The 27,115-nt window shown below is 45.7% G+C and overlaps 1 protein-coding gene across 1 annotated transcript in view; it reads right to left on the reverse strand.

Annotated features, from left to right (window-relative positions):
• prkn (parkin RBR E3 ubiquitin protein ligase) overlaps positions 1 to 27,115 on the reverse strand; it is an 89,907-nt gene that overhangs the window by 57,127 nt on the left and 5,665 nt on the right. Inside the window, exons 2-7 of the mRNA XM_055902072.1 lie at positions 22,266 to 22,429; positions 11,930 to 12,152; positions 9,242 to 9,360; positions 5,511 to 5,594; positions 5,264 to 5,379; positions 2,316 to 2,452 (exon numbers count right to left, since the gene is read on the reverse strand). Of these exons, the coding sequence (XP_055758047.1) occupies positions 2,316 to 2,452; positions 5,264 to 5,379; positions 5,511 to 5,594; positions 9,242 to 9,360; positions 11,930 to 12,152; positions 22,266 to 22,429 (843 nt within the window). The remainder of the gene's footprint in view (positions 1 to 2,315; positions 2,453 to 5,263; positions 5,380 to 5,510; positions 5,595 to 9,241; positions 9,361 to 11,929; positions 12,153 to 22,265; positions 22,430 to 27,115) is intronic.

Here is a 27,115-nt window from a genome sequence, read left to right on the forward strand (position 1 = left end):
AAAGAAATGAGCCAAGACCTCAGAAAAAAAATTGTAGACCTCCACAAGTCTGGTTCATCCTTGGGAGCAATTTCCAAACGCCTGAAGGTACCACGTTCATCTGTACAAACAATAATACGCAAGTATAAACACCATGGGACCACGCAGCTGTCATACCGCTCAGGAAGGCTCAGGAAGGAAGGAATCTCCTAGAGATGAAAGTACTTTCGTGCGAAAATTGCAAATAAATTCCAGAACAACAGCAAAGGACCTTGTGAAGATGCTGGAGGAAACAGGTACAAAAGTATCCATATCCACAGTAAAACGAGTCCTATATAGACATAACCTGAAAGGCCGCTCAGCAAGGAAGAAGCCACTGCTCCAAAACCGCCATATTAAAGCCAGACTGCGGTTTGCAACTGCACATGTGGACAAAGATTGTACTTTTTGGAAAAACTTTCCTCTGGTCTGATGAACAAAAAATAGAACTGTTTGGCCATAATGACCATCATTATGTTTGGAGGAAAAAGGGGGAAGCTTGCAAGCCGAAGAACATCATCCCAACCGTGAAGCACGGGGGTGGAAGCATCATGTTGTGGGGATGCTTTGCTGCAGGAGGGACTGGTGCACTTCACAAAACAGATGGTGTCATGAGGAAGGAAAATTATGTGGATATTTTGAAGCAACATCTCAAGACATCAGTCAGGAAGTTAAAGCTTGGTCGCAAATGGGTCTTCCAAATGGACAATGACCCCAAGCATACTTCCAAAGTCGTGGCAAAATGGCTTAAGGACAACAAAGTCAAGGTATTGGAGTGACCATCACAAAGCCCTGACCTCAAACCTACAGAACATATTTGTCAGAACTGAAAAAGCGTGTGCAAAAAAGGAGGCCTACAAACCTGACTCAGTTACACCAGCTCTGTCAGGAGGAATGGGCCAAAATTCACCCAACTTATTGTGGGAAGCATGTGGAAGGCTACCCAAAACATTTGACCCAAGTTAAACAATTTAAAAGGCAATGCTACCAAATGCTAATTGAGTGAATGTAAACTTCTGACCCACTGGGAATGTGATGAAAGAAAGAAAAGCTGAAATAAATCACTCTCTCTACTATTATTCTGACATTTCACATTCTCAAAATAAAGTGGTGATCCTAACTGACCGGCAATTTTTCCTAGGGTTAAATGTCAGGAATTGTGGAAAAACTGAGTTTAAATGTATTTGTCTTTGGTGTATGTAAACTTCCGACTTCAACTGTATATCGGCTCAATAGAATCCCCATACTTTAACGATGACAGCTTTTCCGTCCTAAAAGGGGAGATCAACGATTTCCAGGCTCAGGGACATGTACTAGTCTGTGGTGACCTAAATGCCAGAACTGGACAAGAACCTGACACCCTCAGCACACAGGGGGACAAACACCTACCTGGAGGTGACAGCATTCCTTAAACCCATATGCCCCTAGACATAACTACTACAACATAATCAACAAAAACAGCTCACAACTCTTGCAGCTCTGTCATACGCTGGGTATGTACAGTATATAGTCAATGGTAGGCTTCGAGGGGACTCCTATGGTAGGTACACCTATAGCTCATCTCTTGGCAGTAGTACTGTAGACTACTGACCTCAACCCAGAGTCTCTTAGAGCGTTCAGTCAGTCCACTGACACCCCTATCAGATCACAGCAAAATCACACTCTACTTGAACAGAGCAATGCTCAATCATGAGGCATCAAAGCCAAAGGAACGGAATAATATTAAGAAATGCTATGGATGGAAGGAAAATAGTGTGGAAATCTACCAAAAAGCAATTAGGCAACAACACATTTAATCCCTTCTGGACAATTTCCTGGACAAAAGGTTTTACTGTAATAGTGAAGGTGTAAACTTGGCAGTAGAAAACCTAAACAGAATAGAGAAAACAGAGAAACCTATCCAACGAAAAACAGAGACCCAGACAACCTGAGCCTACGACTTCACTATGGTCAATCAATAAACAATATAGAAATACAAAGAACAAAGACAAACAGAGAGAGCGAGAAAGAGATAGCTCCCTCTATCAGTGGTGGAGGGTCAGTGGCCTTCCCCAGAGCCCCATTACACAGTGCCTGTGTCCTCCTGGAGCAGTGTGTGTGCCTGTGACAACAGAGCTCTGATTCCATCTCCCCCTCGCTGCAGCCTGGGAGCAGCCACAATCCATCACTGACAGGCCCCTCACACAGTCTTACCACAACTAGCACCCGCACGCACACACAACACAGTCCGACCACAACTCACACAGTCTCTTGCCAGAACTCAATAGTGCAACTGACTTACATTCACACAAGTTTACCTGCACATGGAAGTGAGTAGCCGACATCTGGGTGGTGGATGAATTGTCGCTCGTTGAGGCGGGTCACACAGTACATGTGGAAGCAGTCTAGACAAATGACATGGCGGTCTGGACATTGGGACACCAACACTGGACTCCTACAGAGTGGACAGACACAGAGACATTTCATACCAATGAAGAATCATTGACTTGAAACAGATGTAGAAATATATATAAATAAATTCACACACAGTTGAAGTCGGAAGTTTACGTACACCTTAGCCAAATACATTTAAACTCAGTTTTTCACAATTCCTGACATTTAATCCTAGTAAAAATGCCCTGTCTTGGGTTAGTTAGGATCACCACTTTATTTTAAGAATGTGAAATGTGGAGGTCATTTTGCAGGGCGCTGGCAGTGCTTCTCCTTGCACAAAGGCGGAGGTAGCGGTCCTGCTGCTGGGTTGTTGCCCTCCTACGGCCTCCTCCATTGTCTCCTGGTAGCGCCTCCATGCTCTGGACACTACGCTGACAGACACAGCAAACCTTTTTGCCACAGCTCGCATTGATGTGCCATCCTGGATGAACTGCACTACCTGAGCCACTTGTGTGGGTTGTAGACTCCGTCTCATGCTACCACTAGAGTGAGAGCACCGCCAGCATTCAAAAGTGACCAAAACATCAGCCACGAAGCATAGGAACGGAGAAGTGGTCTGTGATCACCACCTGCAGAATCACTCCTTTTTGGGGGGTGTCTTGCTAATTGCCTATAATTTCCACCTTTTGTCTATTCCATTTGCACAACAGCATGTGAAATTTATTGTCAATCAGTGTTGCTTCCTAAGTGGACAGTTTTGATTTCACAGAAGTGTGATTGACTTGGAATTACATTGTGTTGTTTAAGTGTTCCCTTTATTTTTTTGAGCAGTGTATTAAACTTATCCCTTTTGTACATCATTACAACACTGTATATAGCCATAATAACATTTGACATGCCTCTATCCCTTTGAAACTTTTGTGAGTGTAATGTTTACTGTTCATTTTTGATTGTTTACTACACTTTTGTTCATGATCTATTTCACTTGTTTTGGCAATGTAAACACGCGTTTCCCGCACTGGTGCGTGTTTTGTTCTATCACAGGCCACAGGGGGGATTCATTCAGTGCGGGAGGCAGGGGAAAAGCAGCAGTGCGAGGCCGGAGGTCTCAGAGGAGCTCGGATATATCATGGCTGCTACAAAGACAGAGGGGCCAGGGATACTGAGCGAGAGCGAGTGAAACCAGTCACCACTGACACACTAACATCCACGCAGGTGAGTGTGGTCTCTCTCTCTCTATATATATCCCTCTTCTGTTCCTCACCTGTTCTCCTTGTCCCTCTATCACACGTCTCTCATTCTTGCCCTCTTCTTACAGACGACGTCTCTCCCCAACATCTCCACTTGACTTCATGTTTTGCTTCACACCATTCAATTGCAAATTACATAAATAACCCAATTAACTGACCTGGTAGAGTAACGCCTAAATAAATGAAACTAAGCCAGTCCAACCTCAGCCAGAGAAATCCTTCAGACCTTCGCCTCTCCTAAGTCGAACTTGCTTGCATACAGCACCTACTGTACATATTATTGCACTCAAGAAGCCTAGCAACCACCCACTCACTCACTCAGCCAAAGCACATCTTGTTACTTCTGAAAGTATGCGAAACGGAGCAGGGAGGGTAGTTCTCAGACGCATACTTCGTTCATACACATTTCAAAGCACGCATCAACGCAAGCTTCAACTGAAATATTCCCAGGATTGTTGACGTAATATGATGCAACCACGTAACAAACAATGTCATATTTCCTGAAAGAAAATGGTGGCTGGTTTTGAGCTGAAGCGATAGAAAATGAACTCTGACTTAAAGTATTGTAATCAGGCAACTTTTCATTCTTGATCTTAATACGTTAATAAATACATACGGTGTTCGTTTTGGCATGTTTAACTGCCTAGAATATCCATAGATCGCAGGCTAACTGACAAAGAATTGGTAACTCCCTATCTACCTACCTACCTACGAAGAATTCGTAGCCAACATTGGCCAGCTACCTTTCATAACATTAGTTGTAGGTCATTTTTTACATGTTAAACTAGCTGTCTATCTAGATTAACACGATTCACATATAGCTGGCTGCTAATTATGAAGTTGCGTTTGCTTTAATGTAGTTATCTTGTGTCATCTGTATTAGTCAAAGGTAATGCAGTAGCAGGAGAGTGCGCAGTGCTTCTCAAATGTACAATTGCATGCATTCTCCACACTCTCGTCCTCCCAAGAACGTTTGCAAGAGAACGTCCTCGGGGAACGAACTCAGAGCATGAGAGTGAGGAGCATGGTAGTATGCATATTGAGAAACGCCCCCGGTATTAGTCTCACAGTAGTAACTCTGTGACTGTGGTTTCCTCATCCGTTTGCCCTTTTAAACAAACCAAGGAGCTGATTGTTCTAAGTGGCGGCAGCAAAGCGAGAGAAACGCCGGGAAAAACAAAGCTTCACTCAGGAGGGTAATTGTACGGCCCCACTTCAATCACGCTCGTAGCGGCGAGTCCTTGATTTGAGACGAGGGCGTCTGTGATTGGGCTCCATTGTATCGGTTGCGGGCAGCAGGTGACGGACTGGCCCTCCCTTCTTTTGTCCTCTGTGGGTGAGGCAGTGACAGTATGGCCGCCGTCATCACAGGGATGGGGAGGCTGACCTTCATCTGTTATATGCCACACTGACAGAATCACAGCTTTGTTTGTCTGGAGCCACTGATTGTAGGAGGGAGGGACTGCAGGAGGGAGAGACAGGGCCATTGGGGTGCGTATGTCTACCTGCCTGCAAGCGTGTGTGTGTGTAAGCCTAAGTCGGTCTATTGCTTTCATGTTAAACATGCTGTTTATATTAGGCCGATAGAGAGGCTGCACAGACAATATTGTACACGTACTTACATGATATCTGTGCAGGCAATGCATGGGACATCCCGCACATTGGGCATGACGAGGTCCAGGGCCACAGACGTGTCATCATCAGAGGTGGGGTGGGCAGCACACTTCAGGTAAAACTCCTATGGAAAGCAGATAAGAGACTGAGGTACATGTTGTTTGGTGGAGGTGTGGTCGTGTTATGAGATTGTAATTCCGTTGTGGTGGCAGTGAGGGGGTTTTGAGGCAGTTGTGGACAGTTCACTGCTCTTACCGCTACTCTGCCAAGGCAACCCTCTGATTGACAGACGCCATGGATACGCTCTGGGAGGAGGACATCGTCCCAACATGACGGGCCCTGGGGGGGAGAGAGACTTTTTCCTTTAAAAATGGGACTTCCCCATTACACTAAAAATACCATTTACCCCACCCCACCCCACCCACCACACACAAAAACGTATAGCGTGCCACCACAACCTCCACACACAAACCCATTACACAATATACAACACAGTACAATACAGCACCACATTACAACTATACAACCCCTCCTCTCTAGCCTTAGCCCCATACCTCCTGAAACATCTCCACACTGTTAATCATTTTATAAAACTCAAATCCAGCCTATGGCCAACTTGGCCTGGCCAAACAAAAACAAAAAGTTATACAAAACACATTTGGCCCTTTCACTGCTTGAATACCTGAGCCACATCACAAACATCTCCACAGAGAAGACCACCCCCAACCTCACACACAGACAGTCCAACAGAGATAGTAGTTGCATTATCCTGGCACAGAAAAAAATAAACTGTTATCGCACAAAACAGACACCCCGCCCCGACTCCGGGGTCAACCCGAGCCAACCAGCTATTGGTGGCCAGGGCTCCATGTATTACCCTCCAATGGAGGTCCCCTGACCAGACTTCTCTTTCACTGTTAGCCTAGGCAGCTGTTAGTGAAAAGCTACCGGGATAGCACCCTGGAAACAACTGCGCTCTGTCTGCTGTTCTGATTGCCCACCTGCTGTGCCAACTCTTGGGCGGTTTTCCACCCTCAACCCCCTGGCAGCCATAGGTCAGCTATCCTGCTGCCATTAAACGTCCCTGCAGGGTGGCTGAACGAACAGACCTTAAAGGGATCTGTGGAATGTGGAAAATGTGCTCCTCCCACGGTCCAGGCGCCACACCCCCCCCCCTCGTGTGGGCCTTAGCAGCTGCCGGGCCCTCAGTACTGCAGAGTAAAAGTCAGAGACCCCTGTTGTGTTCAGCCTCTCCGGCCTCATGAGGAAGAGCTGCCGGTCCAGCCCTCCTCAACAGAGCAAACCCTGGTTCAGACATTGATTGCTTGGTGCATCCTTATTGTTTTGGGATGATTCCCCCCCACCCATCCTCCTCTGTTCTGCCTGCACGCCACTCATTAGCATAAGCATTTAAACATTCTGACAGCGGCCTTAATAAGCCTCTGAAAAGGTTAAGAAAATCATTACTCCCTGTTGGGTGGGAGGAAGCAGGAGGAGAGAGAGAGGACCCTGTGTGCCTTAGTGGTGGGGCATGAGATTACACACACACACACACACACACACACCTGCTCAGAGAGACCCAGGAAAGGTCACACAGACCCCTGATGTGTCTACACACCACACACACACAAACACCCTTGAATATAAATGATTAATTAATCATTTAGAAACCCACCCGTCTCTTCCTCTCCCTCTTTTTTCGGTGGGGAAGCGGATTCAATGTCTCCGTCTCGCAAAGTTTTCATTCGATTATTGTCTAACTTACAGGGTTTATCTCTGCGCCAGCTGTGCTGATCTCACAGCATTGACCGAGCTATGCGATCGCCAGCAGTGATGATCTCACAGCATTGACCGAGCTATGCGATCGCCAGCTGTGCTGATCTCACAGCATTGACCGAGCTATGCGATCGGCAGCAGTGATGATCTCACAGCATTGACCGAGCTATGCGATCGGCAGCAGTGATGATCTCACAGCATTGACCGAGCTATGCGATCGCCAGCAGTGATGATCTCACAGCATTGACCGAGCTATGCGATCGCCAGCAGTGATGATCTCACAGCATTGACCGAGCTATGCGATCGCCAGCAGTGATGATCTCACAGCATTGACCGAGCTATACGATCGCCAGCTGTGCTGGTCTCACAGCATTGACCGAGCTATGCGATCGCCAGCTGTGCTGATCTCACAGCATTGACCGAGCTATGCGATCGGCAGCAGTGATGATCTCACAGCATTGACCGAGCTATGCGATCGCCAGCTGTGCTGATCTCACAGCATTGACCGAGCTATGCGATCGCCAGCTGTGCTGATCTCACAGCATTGACCGAGCTATGCGATCGCCAGCTGTGCTGATCTCACAGCATTGACCGAGCTATGCGATCGCCAGCAGTGATGATCTCACAGCATTGACCGAGCTATACGATCGCCAGCTGTGCTGATCTCACAGCATTGACCGAGCTATGCGATCGCCAGCAGTGATGATCTCACAGCATTGACCGAGCTATACGATCGCCAGCTGTGCTGATCTCACAGCATTGACCGAGCTATGCGATCGCCAGCTGTGCTGATCTCACAGCATTGACCGAGCTATGCGATCGCCAGCAGTGATGATCTCACAGCATTGACCGAGCTATGCGATCGCCAGCAGTGCTGATCTCACAGCATTGACCGAGCTATGCGATCGCCAGCAGTGCTGATCTCACAGCATTGACCGAGCTATGCGATCGCCAGCAGTGATGATCTCACAGCATTGACCGAGCTATGCGATCGCCAGCAGTGATGATCTCACAGCATTGACCGAGCTATGCGATCTCCAGCAGTGATGATCTCACAGCATTGACCGAGCTATGCGATCGCCAGCAGTGATGATCTCACAGCATTGACCGAGCTATGCGATGGGTGGGCAGAAGAGGGACCCCACTTGATTGGCTAAACTGATTGTCTAGTTGACACACACACACACACAGAGCTTTTTTCTAAAAGCATCGGGCACACACACAGAGCAGCATGCTAATTAACACCTACTCTGATACCAGGCTCAGGAACAGGGACCTACTGTGAGCCTCATTTCCTGTCTCCCACACTCTCACCTAGGTGACTGAGAGGCCCCCCGGCTATACACACACACACACACACACACACACACCTATGTGACTGACAGGTCGGTCTCAGGAGCAATCAGTTTCACCTAGATGTATGGGGTCAGGGAGGGTTGGGTGCAATGGAATCTGTGAGGCTGTGGTTGTGAGAGATAGCAGTGTGAGTGGCAGTTTCAGCTGGGCTGCGGTCAGGTATGGAGAGGACAGTGGTCAGAGGGGAAAGAGTGTTACTCTGGTTACTCTGGGTCGTCTGGGAATGAGAAGGGAAAGGCGATTTGAAGGGACTGACTGGGGTCCTATCCAAGCTTGAGGTACTGTAGGTAATCACCAGCCCTGGCAGGAAACTGGCACGAAGAGTGGACACTGTTGCCATGGTAACAGTGGACAAACAGGTGTCACTCAGTCGTAGTCTAAAGAATGGCAGGATCCTTATTTGTGGGAGTCCTGCCCATTCACACACACACACACACACACAGAGAGAGAAGTCCCATATGGACCTGAGGTAAATATGGCTGCAGGCTGAACAGACAGGCAGAGGAAGAGTCTACTGTCACTGTGGAGATGTGACAGATTTCCTCCGTTTGAGAAAAAAACAATAACAATAACAGTGTTATGCAATAACAAAGGAGGGGATAGATGGAGGGTAATGTGGGATTATTGTCCGCTGTGGATCTACCGGTCTAAGCTCGAAGCCATTGTGCTTGGATAAATACACATTTTACTCAGTTGAGCAACAGAAAGGATTCACGGCATGGAACAAAATGTGACTTTGTTGTACTCTGAGAAACAGCGTATCTTAAAAACGCATTGCTTCTGTCAGTGAGAGTTGCTCCGTGGCAGTGGCTCTTGGCTACAGTATTGCAGCCTTCCATTCTTGCTTGACATACCCGGCTCAAGGTGAGGGTTCCCTGCTTGCAGGCTCGGCAGCGCACCCGTAGCTTCCCCGGCTGGATGGCCCGGCACACACTCTTGCAGTACACATAGAAGCTGCTGTGAGGTCTGGGCTCTGTATGGGAACACAACCACACGTTCTGTCAGCGGAGAAACAGTAGCAGATTGTAGCAAGGCTGAAATGAAGCCAGTGGACTCAGCAAATGGTGACATAGGACATTGATGGTAGAACATATGAGTTGTAAGTGTACTATGCCCTATATTGTGCAGTACAAAAACGTCCATTGTATTTCACGGTCCTCCTTAGTTTGAATAGATGGACACTAAGACTTTCGCATTATGCGAGGACGATGACACAAGGACAAGGGACATCTCCCGTCTGTAGTCTGTCTGGCTGCAGCCCAGAACACAGACACAGTGATCCAATTAGCGGAGAGAAGCAACCAGACGTCTTCGTGGCAGATGATTTAGTAAAGAGAGGAAGACGTGTCCTGCATGCCTCATTTAAAGTCGCCACACCATACAGGCATCCAGTCATACACACACACACACAGCGAGAGGGACCAAGAAGAAACAGCATTCTCATTAGAGCTAAAAGCATGGGGGAGCTGGAGTGGGCCGCGCTACCTTGACACGATTCCCAATAAAATGGGGCGGAGTGACTTAAAGCCTTCGCATGTCTAATTTATGTTTCCTGGGAGAGAGGTCTCCATTATGCTAATGACTTTACAGGAGGATGGGGGGAGAGCCTGCTGATCAGAGGGGGCAAATAAAGGAGACTTTATGGTGGGCTGGGTTGAGAGACAGAAGGAGGCGAGGGTTGGAGGGTAGGCAGAAGGAGGCGAGGGTTGGAGGGTAGGCAGAAGGAGGCAGGTGTTGGAGAGTAGACAGAAGGAGGTGAGGGTTGGAGGGTAGGCAGAAGGGGGCGAGGGTTGGAGGGTAGGCAGAAGGAGGCGAGGGTTGGAGGGTAGGCAGAAGGAGGCGAGGGTTGGAGGGTAGGCAGAAGGAGGCGAGGGTTGGAGGGTAGGCAGAAGGAGGCAAGGGTTGGAGGGTAGGCAGAAGGAGGCGAGGGTTGGAGGGTAGGCAGAAGGAGGCGAGGGTTGGAGGGTAGGCAGAAGGAGGCGAGGGTTGGAGGGTAGGCAGAAGGAGGCGGGTGTTGGAGGGTAGGCAGAAGGAGGCGAGGGTTGGAGGGTAGGCAGAAGGAGGCGAGGGTTGGAGGGTAGGCAGAAGGAGGCGAGGGTTGGAGGGTAGGCAGAAGGAGGCGAGGGTTGGAGGGTAGGCAGAAGGAGGCGAGGGTTGGAGGGTAGGCAGAAGGAGGCGAGGGTTGGAGGGTAGGCAGAAGGAGGCGGGTGTTGGAGGGTAGGCAGAAGGAGGCGAGGGTTGGAGGGTAGGCAGAAGGAGGCGAGGGTTGGAGGGTAGGTAGAAGGAGGAGAGGGTTGGAGGGTAGGCAGAAGGAGGCGAGTGTTGGAGGGTAGACAGCAGGAGGTGAGTGTTGGAGGGTAGACAGCAGGAGGTGAGTGTTGGAGGGTAGACAGCAGGAGGTGAGTGTTGGAGGGTAGACAGCAGGAGGTGAGTGTTGGAGGGTAGACAGCAGGAGGTGAGTGTTGGAAGGTAGACAGCAGGAGGTGAGTGTTGGGGAGGCGAGTGTTGGAGGGTAGGCAGAAGGAGGCGAGTGTTGGAGGGTAGGCAGAAGGAGGCGAGTGTTGGAAGGTAGGCAGAAGGAGGCGAGTGTTGGAGGGTAAGCAGGAGGAGGCGAGTGTTGGAGGGTAGGCAGGAGGAGGCGAGTGTTGGAGGGTAGGCAGGAGGAGGCGAGTGTTGGAGGGTAGGCAGGAGGAGGCGAGTGTTGGAGGGTAGGCAGATGGAGGGTAGGCAGAAGGAGGCGAGTGTTGGAGGGTAGGCAGAAGGAGGCGAGTGTTGGAGGGTAGGCAGATGGAGGGTAGGCAGAAGGAGGCATGTGTTGGAGGGTAGGCAGGAGGAGGCGAGTGTTGGAGGGTAGGCAGGAGGAGGCGAGTGTTGGAGGGTAGGCAGAAGGAGGCGAGTGTTGGAGGGTAGGCAGATGGAGGGTAGGCAGAAGGAGGCGAGTGTTGGAGGGTAGGCAGATGGAGGGTAGACAGAAGGAGGCAAGTGTTGGAGGGTAGGCAGAAGACAGCTTTAAAAAGGTTTGCCTTTGAGCCGGGATACAGAGGCCAAAGCCAATACCTGTATATATTTCCATTTCCCACAGATGTCTGGAGACCGACTGCTGAATCCCAATCAACCGTTTAGAAGGCTGCATTCAGGGAGCGGTTGTACTGTTCAAATAGGGCACGAATGTCAAGGCCACAGAGCCACTTCTGAGCTCCCAGCGTGTTCATGCACACCCAAATACAACTTATTACTGTGTCATTTTCTAAGCTTTTAGAGTTTATGGAACACCAAACATCCAAGACACACGTGTACAAAACATTAGGAACACCTGCTCCTTCCATGACAGTGACCAGGTGAATCCAGGTGAAAGCTATGTCCCTTATTGATGTCACTTGTTAATTACACTTCAAATCACTGTAGATGAAGGGGAGGAGACGGATTAAAGAAGGATTTTTAAGCATTAAAACAATTGAGACGTGGATTGTGTATGTGCGCCATTCAGAGGGTGAATGGGCAACACAAAAATACTCAGTGTATAGTCACATGCGAACACACACCTGTGTGCTCAGGCTCTTCCCTGGCTCTCTGCTCGTCATCAGTTTCCAGTATGACGGCCAGGCCAGTGGAGGTAGAGGGCAGGCGGGAGGCGGTGAGGTCCAGGCGGGTGAGGCTGTCCACCACTCGACCCAGGCGGTGCTGCAGGGCCAGGTCAGAGCACCGGCCCGACCCTGGGGGAGGCAGCACCACGTGCACGGTACTCTGCTCTGGGAGGTCACAGCCCTGTAGGTCAGGTAAACAGACAGAGAGAGAAAGACAGTTATTTAAAGCTCGGTTTAGCACATGTAGATCGTCTGTGTACAGTTGTCACATTGTAGTATACAAACCTGTCGTCAGATTGACTGTTAACCAGCCATAAAATGAATCACATACCACTGCAGTAAATTAGATCAAAACACATCAAAAATGCCTAAAGATATGGATCATACAACTACGGATAAAATATATATATATATATTACCTAATCTGTTTAGGTACATCTCCGTCTTATAATTTCCAATACAGCTGCTGTACCATTTCAGGGCAACACGTTTTCAATCTACCCCAAAATTCAGAATTAAAAAGTGTTTTGTTCAACATGTCACTGAAATGATATGCAAATCCATCAGTCATATTAGATCTAAACCCCTCCATTGATGCAGAAGTAGGCTAAACAAACAGGGTCTGGCGTTAATCACTGACGATAGCTTACTCTCCTGGAAAGCTTTCAAGTTTCATTTTTGAAGTTTGTCTCCCTGAAGTTTCTTTGTAGCTCTCAGTTTGGGAGAAAATACAAAATATAAAATGTAAAAAACTCTTCCCTGTCAAAAACCATAGTCGGGTAAACAACAACAGGAAATGTTTGTTTCAAAAACACCAGCATTTCACTGGAGGAGAACTAGTGAGCTAACAACTAAGCATAATCAAATCTCACATGCAACTCAGGTGATTGGGTGTGAAAGAAAATATGAAAAGAGAAACAGTTCTGAAAGGTGTGCTTGTGTCACCAGCTGTCAAAGCTTTATCTTAAAGTGTTACTTTTGTTATAATGGTAGCAGCCATTCCAAATCAGCCCCGGCCTAGTGCTTCCACCTACAGCAGTACACTAGATCTGCAAAGATTGGAAAGGATCCAAGTAGATATTTTATTTCTGCAGGAAATTAATACGTTGGCATTTGTTTAATGGAGTTCATTTTCAGAGAACTGAGTAAATTTGTGATGCAAATAAGCTGCGCAAACAGGTCCTAGTTAAAGCAAAGAGCTTATTAAAGAGAGAGAGAGACAGAGAGAGCGAGACAGAGAGAGCGAGACAGAGAGAGCGAGACAGAGAGAGAGAGAGCGAGAGAGAGACAGAGAGAGAGAGACACAGAGAGAGAGAGAGAGAGAGAGAGACATGCGATAGCGAGGTCCCTATTTGTGAACTAATCCATAGACGGGAGATATTATGGCGCGCCAAATGACTGGCAAAATATAAAAACAAAATGTGTTTGATCTGGTTAATTTTCTCGGGCTCAACAGTGTGGATTTGTTTTTTTAATGATATGACGTTAAATGAAGAACCGGTGGCTGAGGCTGGAAGTTCTACTATGCGAGACAGCTAGCTCAGACTGTATGATGGATCTGGAGCTAGCAGCTTTAGCTATACAGCAAGACTGAGGAAAAATAACTAGGTCGTTCCACCAATTCAGTGCCTTCAACTAATTGAAACTTTCTGTCACAAAGAGCACATGTTAACTTAATAAAAAAAACATGTTTTCCCTCATCTCCAAAATACTACAGTAAGTGCCAAATAAAGTAACATGGTTGACTGTAACAGGATTGACGATTTCATCTTAAATCAGCCGTGAATCCCCGTGTGACAGGGGAAATGGAAGCTTGTTGTGTGCAACAGGGAGGGGCGGTTAAATGCAAGCTTCACCTTAAAATGATTCACTAATCACATTAAATAAATATTTATCTTCAGAAATTACTTTGTCAAAGCAACAAACTAACAAGGGCTTTACAATGGTGGTGAAAATTTGGAGACATTTTGAGGTTACGTGGGTTAAAATCTTCCTAGAAGTCATGAGAGGGTGCATGGAGGGACATGTCAAAATGCTGAATTTTGGCACTTGAGCAAGTCTTTATTAGTATAATAAATATAATCTACTGAATTCGCCATGAGGTCTATATTAAAAAGGGCATTTCATTAAATATAACAGGCTTTTAAAATTCAATATTGGTGCACAATTTCTACTTAAAATATCAAAGGGACACAAGAGGCAAACATTTTATGGAATAACAACTATAATTAGTTAAATAGAGACCAATATTTAAGTCTCTATTAGAGACCAATATTGGTCTCTATTCAAATCTGAATTCAACTGTATGGAAGAGTTTATCACTTAGCTACTGCAAAGCACTTTGTGACTACTGCTGGGGTGCAAATTCCTTTATGAATCAAATTTGATGGATTTTGTTGATAGCCCCTCACAGCTCTGCCACATTGGCTTTACGTTACTGCCGTTAGTCATGCCGTTTGTGACCGTTTGATGCATTACTTTACTGCTGTCTAGAACTCCTGATTCTAACCAGAGAGGTGAGTAAAGATAACGACAGCGTGGCTACTTTCATGTTCCTTCAAAGTCAAATGTCTGGTTTTATCAACATTTGGCAACAGTAGTTGACAGACTTGATATTAAATAACTTCCGGTTACACACACACACGTGCGTGCGGACACACACACAAGCGCCTCCGGCCTAAATCTACCTTGGCTTGTCTGATGAGATTTAAAAAAAATGTAAAAGGCAGGTACAAACGTGGAGCTAAATAAGACACAATCGACTGACATTGAAAACTAAATATCCTTTCCAATAACCGCAACACACAACAAATTGAGCATCGGCAACGTAAGTACATCTGTGCTCCCCACAGGTGTTGAGAGAAGGTCTCCTATTGGCTGATTCCTCTCCCAGACACTAACTGGAGGCATCAGAGGCCCAGGGAGCATTAGTGTATTCATGTTGCATGCTTGTGACCTTTCCACACTCATCCTCTGCTCTTCGGAGGGCCAGACCAACACGTCTGTAACCACTATTTTAATGGACAATCTGAAAAGGACCTGTGAGTTGCCCCATGAAGGAGGTTTCGACAACACATCATCAATAATTGCATTATAGATCAAGTCATTTCGGGAAAAACTTCGGCTGTAATATGCTTTTTCTGCACAGCAACATCGGCCCATTGGGAATTAATAAAGTTGATTGAAGTGAGGTGAATTGAACTAAACTGACTGTTTCCCCCCGGATAGAGGTAGGAGTCACTTGAGCAATGTCGAACAATATCAAACAAGTAACACTAAACCATTCAAGGACGCAAAGTGAAAGATACAGGAGTCTTTAGTGGCTCAGTCCCTAGCATGCAGACAAATGTTTGTGAAAGGCTGAGCAAAGCACCTGAAATCCTGTGAAGACTGAATAATGTGGGCTGGGACTCTCAACTCCCTGTGCAGCTCATTCTCTACAGTGAAAAAGCTCAGCTCCACTCTGCAAAAAGAAACAATGTCTGCGCCAATTGTTTCACTGCAATTAGCAGGATAGAACTCCTTGTCTTATATGGTTGAACAAAGTGGCAACTCAAGGACAAGGAGATTGGATGACGGAATCAACTTGTCTTGTATGAGGTGGGGACTCACTCCTTAGAGTACCTGTACATCAGACATCAGACATGCAACAGCGCCTCTTTAACCTCAGGAGGCTGAAGAAATTTGGCTTGTCACCAAAAACACTCACAAACTTTTACAGATGCACATTCAAGAGCATCCTGTCGGGCTGCATCACCGCCTGGTACAGCAACTGCTCCGCCCACAACCGTAAGGCTCTCCAGAGGGTAGTGACGTCTGCACAACACATTGCCGGGGGCAAACTACCTGCCCTCCAGGACACCTACACCACCCGAAAAGATCATCAAGGACAACAGCCACCCGAGCCACTGCTTGTTCACCCCACTACCATCCAGAAGGCGAGGTCAGTACAGGTGCATCAAAGCTGGGACCAAGAAACTGAAAAACAGCTTCTATTCTCAAGGCCATCAGACTGTTAAACAGCAGTCACTAACATGGAGTGGCTGCTGCCAACATACTAACTCAAATCTCCAGCCACTTTAATAATGAAAAATGTATGTAATAAATATATCACTAGCCACTTTAAACAATGCCACTTTACATAATGTTTACATACCCTACATTACTCATCTCATATGTATATACTGTACTCTATACCATCTACTGCATCTTGCGTATGCCGTTCGGCCATCGCTCATCCATATATTTATATGTACATATTCTTATTCATTCCTTTACACTTGTGTGTATAAGGTAGTTGATGTGAAATTGTTAGATTACTTGTTAGATATTACTGCACGGTCGGAACTGGAAGCACGAGCATTTCGCTACAATCGCATTAACATCTGCTAACCATGTGTATGTGACCAATAAAATTTGATTTTGAGACCACACCTAGCAGGCCTAATGATTAAGATAAATCTGACATGTTGTAATTTAGGCCGTGTCATTTATGAGTGAAAGGAAGGGATGGGGCAGGAGGGATAACAAAGAAAAAGAGAGGGGGAGTAAGGGCGATGTGGAAGGGAGAATAAAAGAGGAACTTGTAGGCTACTGGAAGGGAGAGCGAGAGAGAGAGAGAGAGAGGAGTAGAAGGAAGTGTGAGAGAGATGGCACTCCCTCGGGGATGAGAAAGCTAATAGAGCACATAACAGTGAACGCTCCTCTCGTCACTACAAAATGTCAGAGGCACACATCTCAGACTGTGGCAGATAAACACCAGTGACTAGCGAGTTGTCTGAGCCTAGAGGCACTGTGGCTTTCAGACTCTCTGGGACCGATGACAACGTGACACGCATAGCAACAGCGCTTTACCTGGCTGAGTGACCCGGCATCAGAGTCTGCTAACTAACCAGGGCCTGGTTTCCCGATAGCGATGGAACTTAGGTTTATGAGTGTTTTAACGATGCATCTTTCCCGCAAACGGTTGAAAATTGAACATGGATTTCCCTACACACCACGGAGAGAGAGAGATCGCTAAGTGCATTGTTGGATAATGGCGCCGGAGGGGATGGCTGCCGTGTTACGGGCTTGTAACTTATTTTTTGTACATAATGTTGATGCTACCGTGTCTTATGACCGAAAAGAGCTTCTGGACATCAGAACTGCGATTACTCACCCCGAACTGGATGAAGATTTTTTATTTAATGAGTCCGACGCGAAGGATATAGTGCTTTCTCGAGACCAGGCCCAAATCCCCGTCATTCGCATGAAGAAAAGACGGAGAAAAAGGGGGCGGAGGTCAGGGTGCCTTGTGAGACATCGTAGGCAAATGGATAAACCACCACTACCATCAGTACTATTGGCCAATGTCCAATCATTGGAAAATGACCTGGAAGATCTACGATTAAGACTATCCTATTAACGGGACATAAAAAACTAATATGCTCGCTTCGAGGCAAGCAACACTGAAGCATGCATGAGAGCACCAGCTGTTCTGGATGACTGTGTGATCACGCTCTCCGTAGCCGATATGAGCAAGGTCAAACAGGTCAACATTCACAAAGCCACGGGGCCAGATGGATAACCAGGACATGTACTCAAAGCATGCGTGGACCAACTGGCAAGTGTCTTTACTGACATTTTCAACCTCTCCCTGCCCGAGTCTGTAATACCTACATGTTTCAAACAGACCACCATAGTCCCTGTGACAAAGGAAGCGAAGGTAACCTGCCTAAATCATTACCGCCCCGTAGCACTCACGTTGGTAGCCATGACGTGCTTTGAAAGGCTGGTCATGGCTCACAACACAATCATCCCGGAAACCCTAGACCCACTCCAATTCACATACCGCCCCAACAAATCCACAGATGACACAATCTCAATCGCACTCCACACTACCATTTCCCACTTGGACAAAAGGAACACCTATGTGAGAATGCCGTTCATTGACTACAGCTCGGCGTTCAACACCATAGTGCCCACAAAACTCATCACAAAGCTAAGGACCCTGGGACTAAACTCCTCCCTCTGCAACTGGATCCTGAAGTTCCTGATGGGCCGCCACCTGGTGGTAAGAATAGGCAACAACACATCTGCCACGCTGATCCTCACCATCTGTCGCCCCCCTCATGGGTGCATGCTTAGTCCCCTCCTGTACTCCCTGTTCACCCACGACTGCGTGGCCAAGCACGACTCCAACACCATCATTAACTTTGCTGATGATACAACAGTGGTAGGCCTGATCACCGACAATGATGAGACAAATTATAGGAAGGAGGTCAGAGACCTGGCAGTGTGGTGCCAGGACAACACTTCTCCCTCAATGTGAGCAAGACAAAGGAGCTGATCGTGGACTACAAGAAAAGAAGGGCCGAACAGGCCCCCATTAATATTGACAGGGCTGCAGTGGAGTAGGTTGAGAGCTTCAAGTTCCTTGGTGTCCACATCACCAACGAACTATTATGGTCCAAACATACCAAGACAGTCGTGAAGAGGGCACGACAACACCTTTTCCCCCTCAGGAGACTGAAAAGATTTGGCATGGGTCCCCAGATCCTCAAAAATTTCTACAGCTGCACCATCGAGAGCATCCTGACCGGTTGCATCATCGCCTGGTATGGCAACTGCTCGGCATCTGTCCGTAAGGCACTACAGAGGGTAGTGTGTACGGCCCAGTACATCATTGGGGCCTAGCTTCCTGACACCCAGGACCTATATACACTAGGTGGTGTCAGAGGAAGCTCCAAAGAAATTGTAAAAGACTCCAGTCACCCAAGTCATAGACTGTTTTCTCTGCTACCGCACGGCAAGAGGTGCCGGAGCGCCAAGTGTAGGACCAAAAGGCTCCTTAACAGCTTCTAACCCCAAGCCATAAGACTGCTGAACAATTAATAAAATGGCCACCCGGACTATTTACATTTACCCACCCCCTTTGTTTTTACACTGCTGCTACTCGCTGTTTATTATCTATGCATAGTCATCTTACCCCTACCTACACATACAAATTACCTCGACTAACCGGTGCCCCCGCACATTGACTCGCTACCGGTACCCCCTGTATATAGCCTCATTATTGTTCTTTTATTGTGCTACTTTTATTTTATTTAGTAAATATTTACACAATACTGACGACTGCTCAGCGCCTAGAGCGATATTACCACTTTGGCCTACTGCTGCAAATATTAAGGTGGCTTATTTGAACGCTTACCCTATAAAAATGTATTAAATCATTGATTTGGCACATCACTGAGCACATGTTAGGCTACACATCATTAAATATATTGAGACAAATTACAGACAGTAGCCTACAAGTGGCAAAATAGAACTCGATTGAACATGAAATGTATTTAAATATGATTAACATAGGACTACAGCCTACTGTTTATATTTCAATGGAGTCATCTCAGTTTTCATTTGAAGCATATTTTTATGTTGCTTGTTTGTATCAATTGCAAAGACATTGGCCACTTTGTATTTGTAGTCAACTTTGTTCTGAAGTTATCGGCTGTCACAGAGAGAGAAAGATAGAATCACATGGTTTATGCTTAGCAGAGATCTTCTGTGAATAAAGTGACAAAGGAGGGCAAAAAAAAATGTTGTCCATCCACACAAAAAAATGATTTTGTCCATCCACACGATCAGGACAGCAGGTTGAAATATCAAGACGAACTCTGAACCAACAATATTCATTTGTGGACAGGTTGAAACACATGAAACGTTCATGGACATTTAGCTAGGTAGCTTGATGTTGCTAGCTAATTTGTCCTGGGATATAAACATTGGTTTGTTATTTTACCTGAAATGCACAAAGTCCTTTTTTTCCCTGGATCTTTGTACAATTTTCTCTGACAATTCATTCACAGATGAGATTACTGAAAACCTTTCTCCTGTGGACTTTATATGGCAGTTGGCAACCAACTTTGAGGTGTATTACCACCACGGAATGGAATGTGGACCTCAGCTCAGCTTCCAATCACCCACGTGGGTATATGCTCCTAAAATCCAATGAGGAGATGGGAGAGGCGGGACCAGTCAAAAGTTTGGACACACCTACTCCTTCAAGGATTTTTCTCATGCCAAGAGTGTGCAAAGCTGTCATCAAGGCAAAGGGAGGCTACTTTGAAGATTCTCAAATATAAAATATATTTTGATATGTTTAACACTTTTTTGGTTACTACATGATTCCATAAGTGTTATTTCATAGCTTTGATGTCTTCACTACTATTCTACAATGTAGAAAATAGTACAAATAAAGAAAAACCCTTGAATGAGTAGGTGTGTCCAAACTTGACTGGTACTGTATGTGTACATGTATTTTGTAACGCAAGCGGTGTGGTCAGCATTCTGTATAGGCCTACTTATCATCAATATCATTTAAAAGCACATCTTAATAAGCACCAGTAAAATAATCTCGCATCATTACTCAAGAAGAAAATGAGTAAATCAGCGAGCACATTAGGGATTTGTTGATCACAGCATCAAACTGAGAACATTTTGCTACTTCAACCGAGCTCAAGTGCCATCCTACCAATCCTCGACTTCGGTGATGTCATCTATAAAATAGCCTCCAACACTCTACTCAACAAACTGGATGAAGTCTATCACAGTGCCATCCGTTTTGTTACCAAAGTCCCATACACTACCCACCATTGCAACCTGTACGCTCTCGTTGGTTGGCCCTCGCTTCATACTCGTCGCCAAACCCACTGGCTACAGGTTATCTACAAGTCTATGCTAGGTAAAGCCCTGCCTTATCTCAGCTCACTGGGCACCATAGCAGCACCCACTCGTAGCATGCGCTCCAGCAGGTATATCTCACTGGTCACCCCCAAAGCCATTTCCTTATTTGGTCTTCTTTCCTTCCAGTTCTTTGCTGCTAATGACTGAAACGAACTGCAAAAATCTCTGAAACTGTAGACTCATATCTCCCTCACTGGCTTTAAGCACCAGATTTCAGGGCTGCTCACAGATCACTGCACATAGCCCATCTGTAAACAGCCCATCGATCTACCTACCTCATCCCCGTACTGTATTTATTTATCTTGCGCCTTTGCACCCCAGTATCTCTACTTGCACATTCATCTTCTGCACATCTACCATTCCAGTGTTTAATTGCTATATTCAAATTACTTCGCCACCATGGCCTATTTATTGCCTTAACTCCCTTATCTTACCTCATTTGCACTCAATGTATATAGACTTTTTGTTTTCTTTGGTTCTACTGTATTATTGACTGTATGTTTTGTTTATTCCATGTGTAACTCTGAGTTGTTGTATGTGTCGAATTGCTATGCTTTATCTTGACCAGGTCGCAGTTGCAAATGAGAACTTGTTCTCAACTAGCCTACCTGGTTAAATAAAGGTGAAATAAATAAAAAAATAAATGTTTAAAAATTATCCATTCCTTGCCTTCAGTTATTTGCTATGAATGGTATTCCCGCTTCACAAATATATTTCAAACTTGAACCAATAAAAATGACTGAGAAAGTAAGCATACACCTAGAGCCAAAACTGGAAACACACACAGAAAGGTAATCTTCGTGTCTGCTGAATGACGTACAGTAAACACACACACTAGTCGCCTTCGTGTCAACTGAAACACATGAATCATTGGTCCAGACACAACCAATGAGAGAGTGATGTGTGCGTCTCCACGTCATTCTCAATAACTTTGTGCCCTCATGCTTCACTCAATGCTTTGAGGCCCTAAATTCTCCCCAAACCCTTGGGGACAGACAAAGCCATTCTGTACACAGGCTGACAAACACAGTGTCTCAGTTATACTCTAGGGGGCAGAGTCGAGTCACAACGCTACGCTCCCACTGTGCTAGCACCACCATCAAAAGCTAAGACCCACACTTACTCCAGCCTCAGGAGCAATCTGTCAGGGGGAAATGGAGCTCAGGTATAAAATGTGCAGAGACAGCAGAACTGACTGGAGAGACACAGTCGGGAGTCAGAGTGGGGAGTGTGTGTGCCTGGCTCCCCAGCCGCTCCCTGTGAGCCTGACTGTTTTGATGCATAATTAAGATAGTCAAACTTAATGAAGCACTGTGGACTAAAGTTCACGGGATCCCCAGGCTCTGTTTACACTGTTAAGAGTCAGGATGGGGAAAGAATGCCAGGCCTCTAGCCTTCACCGGAAACACTGTGTGGAGAGTGCTGAGAGTGCAGGTGTGAGTGTGTGCACCTATGTGTAAGCGTGTGGTGGGGAAATTAGGGCATGAATAAACAAAAGACTGTCTGCTATACAGACAACCACAGCACAGTCAAAAATACAGGGTCGAGTGAAATGGGAGAATGATGACCTTACCTGGAGGGTGCAGTCGCTGAGCAGCTCTCTGCCAGCAAAGATGACTCTCAGCTGCTCCGGCTGTACCCCCTGCAGCCTCCCCACCTTCTCCTTCAGCACTGCGATGCTGGCCCCCTCCTCCAGCTCCACTGGGAAGCCATGGCTGGAGTTAAACCTCACATACACTGGAGAGACAGAGAGAGGAGAGACCGGTGAGATAACTCAGAGACAATAGTGAACAATAAACAGAGAATGAAGCTTGAGAATGAGAGAAAGAAAGAGAGAGAGAGGAGAAAAAGAGAGACGCTTGCGTGTCAAAAGAGGCAAAAAGAGAACGAGATAAGAGGCCTGAGGGGTCAGAGAGGGGAGAAGAGAATAAAAAGGCGATAGGCTAGACATAGGGGACCTTAACACAGAAGTAACAGAGGAGAGGAGGTGGACAGACAGTGGAAGTGGAGAAGAAAGAGAGGGAAAGTGGATACAGAGGAGAGAGAACAAGAGAGGACATGAGGAGAAATAACGGGAATCAGGGAGAACAGATGATAGACAGGAGAAAACAAAGAAACAGGATTTTAAAATTCAGCCGGCTAAGCCAATATGAAAATCCCCGAACCCTTCATTAAGATGAGTGAGATTTGGAGCAAAGGTATTCTTTCCTGCTATCATTTCTACTTATTATTTTAATTGAAATGAGTCAACCTTTTCAGAGCCCCTAGAGGCAAGGAGATACATTCAGGACTGTAAAATGGCTGATCGGGGAAATGTCTGCAATCAAATTGGAAATGATGAGCCAATGGAGATGTGTAGACTACTTAGGCATGTTTAAACACACACTGGTTTTGATATGTATTTAATATGGACTCTCTTCCTGGAGCACCATAAAAATGAAGGCAGTAATATACATAATAATATCATTTTTAAACATTAAAAAGACCATTTTACAACAGTGTGCCCTCCTGACACTACAACACACAATCCAGGTGTAAGTGTGTATGTTGTGTGTGTTTGTATGTGTGTGGTTGAAGGAATACATAATGATGCGAGGTGAATAGGCAAGTGAGACACACACACACACACACACACAAAAGCATATAGACTAAGCTTACACACATAGGCAATTCCATGATAACGAAATTACGTTGAGAGTCCGATTTGTCACTTTAAAAATGTACAGTACCAGTCAAAAGTTTGGACACACCTACTCATTCAAGGGTTTTTCTTTATTTTGACTATTTTCTACATTGTAGAATAATAGTGAAGACATCAAAACTATGAAATAACACATATGGAATCACGTAGTAACCAAAAAAGTGTTAAATCAAAATATATATGAAATTCTTCAAAGTAGCCACGCTTTGGCTTGACAGCTTTGCACACTCATGGCATTCTCTCAACCAGCTCATGAGGAATGCTTTTCCAACAGTCTTGAAGGAGTTCCCACATATGCTTAGCACTTGTTTTCTGCTTGTCTTTCACTCTGCAGTCCAACTCATTCCAAACCTTCTGAATTGAGGTCAGATGACTGGAGGCGAGGTCATCTGATGCAGCACTCCATCACTCTCCTTGGTCAAATAACCCTTATACAGCTTGGCGGTGTGTTTTGGATCATTGTCCTGTTGAAAAACAAATGATAGTCCCACTAAGCGCAAACCAGATGGGATGGCGTATCAATGCAGAATGCTGTGGTAGCCATGCTGGTTAATTGTGCCTTGAATTCTAAATAAACCACTGACAGTGTCACCAGCAAAGCACCCCCACACCACCTCCTCCATGCTTCACGGTGGGAACCACACATGCGGAGATCATCCGTTCAGCTACTATATATCCCACAAAGACACGGTGGTTGGAAACAAATCTCAAATTTGGACTCATCAGACCAAAGCACAGATTTCCACCGGTCTAATGTCCATTGCTCGTGTAACTTGGCCCAAGCAAGTCTGTTCTTCTTAATGGTGTCATTTGGTAGTGGTTTCTTTGCAGCAATTCAACCATGAAGGCCTGATTCACGCAGTCTCTTCTGAACAGTTGATGTTGAGATGTGTCTGTTACTTGCTTGAACACTTATGTGGGCTGCAATTATTGAGGCTCGTAACTCTAATGAACTTATCCTCTGCAGCAGAAGTAACTCTGGGTCTTCCTTTCTTGTGGCGGTCCTCATGAGAGCCAGTTTCATCATAGTGCTTGATGGTTTTGCGACTACACTTGAAGAAATATTCAAAGTTCTTGAAATTTTCCGGATTGACTGATCTTAATGTCTTAAAGTAATGATGGACTGTCGTTTCTCTTTTCATATTTGAGCTGTTCTTTCCATAATATGCACTTAAGTCTATCTTCTGTATACAACCCCTACATTGTCACAACACAACTGATTGGCTGAAACACATTAAGAAGGAAAGAAATTCCACAAATTAACTTTTAACAAGGCGCACCTGTTAATTGAAATGCATTCCAGGTGACTACCTCATGAAGCTGGTTGAGAGAATGCCAAGCGTGTGCAAAGCTGTCATCAAGGCAAAGGGTGGCTACTTTGAATAATCTAAAATATATTTTGATTTAACACTTTTTTTAGTTACTACATAATTCCATGTGCTATTTCATAGTTTTGATGTCTTCACTATTATTCTACAATGTAGAAAATAAAGTAAAAACCCTTGTCCAAACTTGTTTATTCTACAATGGTACTGTATGCCAAACAAAAACAGAAGATTTGACAAAAACACATTTACAGGAACAACTGTGCAGATGCAAAGTTTGATAACATGATTATGGTAAAAAATGTCCCTCAGTTGTATTCTGTTACCAAACGTTGTATCTGCACAGTTCTTCCTGTAAATGTGTTTATGTAAAGTGTTCTGTGAAAATTGTTAAAAGAAGTCCGTGTGCATAGAGTTGTTCAACTTTGAAATCAATGGGTCTTGTTTGGCATACATTTTAAAGTGAAAAACCTGAGTCTCAGCATAATTCCGTTACAACGGAATTGCCCATACATTGAGTACACCCACTAACACATACACGTAAGCTAAGCATACACAGAAACATCTTGCACACCCACTAACACATACACAGTGTGGAGTAGTCATGGGAACGCAGCATTAATCATAGTTATTACAGGAAATTAAATCGTTTTAGATTTAATGACTGAGGAGGAATAAAAAGGTATTCTTCCATTTGGCGCTTAAGGAGTTGACTCAGTTAGGTGATTGCTTGTTGCCAATGTGCGACATTCCCTTTAGAAGTGTTTCTGCAACATTATTCTGAGACAAATATACTACAAAACCTTCTCTGAGATTGTCCACTTTCTTGTTACAGACACCATTATGCTATCGGTTTGAACCCATGCTATATCACATCACATACCTGATTTATCTACACAGAAGAGACTACAGTTCCTCAAGTCAGAGCAACATCAACAATGACCACTATGACACAACCGTCTCTCGGTTGACTGATCTCTGGCAGCACTACAGCCAATCCAGTCCGAGCTATGGCCCAAAGTGAATGAGGAGAAGGGCTGATTCTAATTTGTCCCGTCACTGAGATTTCCATAATGTCCCTCACTGTTTTGCATCCAATCCAAGTGGCTAACAAATGAGTAAATTCCTCCTTTGTCATGTTCCATCACAGAAGCCGTCAGTTTGTTGATGGGGCCATAACGTGCACAGGTTACCCGAGTTCTCAGTCTGGGGAGGAAGAGTGACAGAATGCAATCATGTAGCACCAACTCCACCAGTCCGGATTACCAAGCAGAGAGCTCACTGGAAGGCTAACAACTCACAACATCATTCCATAAACCTGGCTGCATGCACAGAGAAGAATACCAATACTTCCATTCCCAAAACAGGCATTTTCACAAAATAAGAAAAGAGAGAAAGAGATGGCGGGACAATCTAGACTGGAGAAAAATCCAACTGTCAAAACCACTCTATGCATAATGAAATGTGTGTTATTTACTGTTAATGTCCCATGATAGTAATTCAAAAAGAGAGAGGAAGAGAGATGCGATGTCACTCAGACCAAGGGGGCAGGAGCGGGGCAGGGAGGGTATCACGGCTAGCCAAATGCTTTGTGTCTGGGCGGAGTGGCAGGCGGCCAGATCAATACGGCCCACACACAGGCAGAAATATGAAGACAGATAGGCTCAACTCTCAACTGCTGCATCGTAGGGAAATGGGTCTGGGGACTCTTTAGTGCAGGAGGGAGGTGAGAGGAGAGATGATGTGAGAGGAGGGGGAGAGATTGACTGGGAGGGGAAAGGTTGAAGAGGGAGGAAGAAGGAGAGTAAAGCTGCTACATGGAGAAGGCAGGGAGTTGAAAATGTCTCTGTAAAAGGACTCCCTTCATCCTAATTTTTTTATTTTTTTTATTTAACCTTTATTTAACCAGGTAGGCAAATTGAGAACACGTTCTCATTTACAATTGCGACCTGGCCAAGATAAAGCAAAGCAGTTCGACACATACAACAACACATAGTTACACATGGAGTAAAAACAATGATGACAGCAGCCCAGGAGTTGATCGCTCCAGGGAGTTATACCCGACAGTGCAGTTTCCCAAAGGGGCCCTGTTAGGCTCTCCAGACACTAATGCAATGCTATCAGAGGGCTGGGGCCACCTGTCTCCTTTACGAGTGCACTGCCCACGTCACTACTTTCTTCTTCCTATTGATTAGGGATAAAGCACCCAAATGGCCCTGGCAAAACCGCCGTAAAATACTGCCAACCCCATAGGCCCGTATTTCCCCCGCACATAACTATAAAGAAGATGGATTCCTCAATTCCAGAACTCACTTTGAGCAATTAAGAGAACAAATTCCCATCCAACACTGGGGCTAAGAGCTTTTCTCCCTCCACCTTCTTCTCCTCTCCCTTCTT

This window comes from Salvelinus fontinalis, chromosome 37, assembly GCF_029448725.1.
Source record: "Salvelinus fontinalis isolate EN_2023a chromosome 37, ASM2944872v1, whole genome shotgun sequence".
NCBI lineage: Eukaryota > Metazoa > Chordata > Actinopteri > Salmoniformes > Salmonidae > Salvelinus > Salvelinus fontinalis.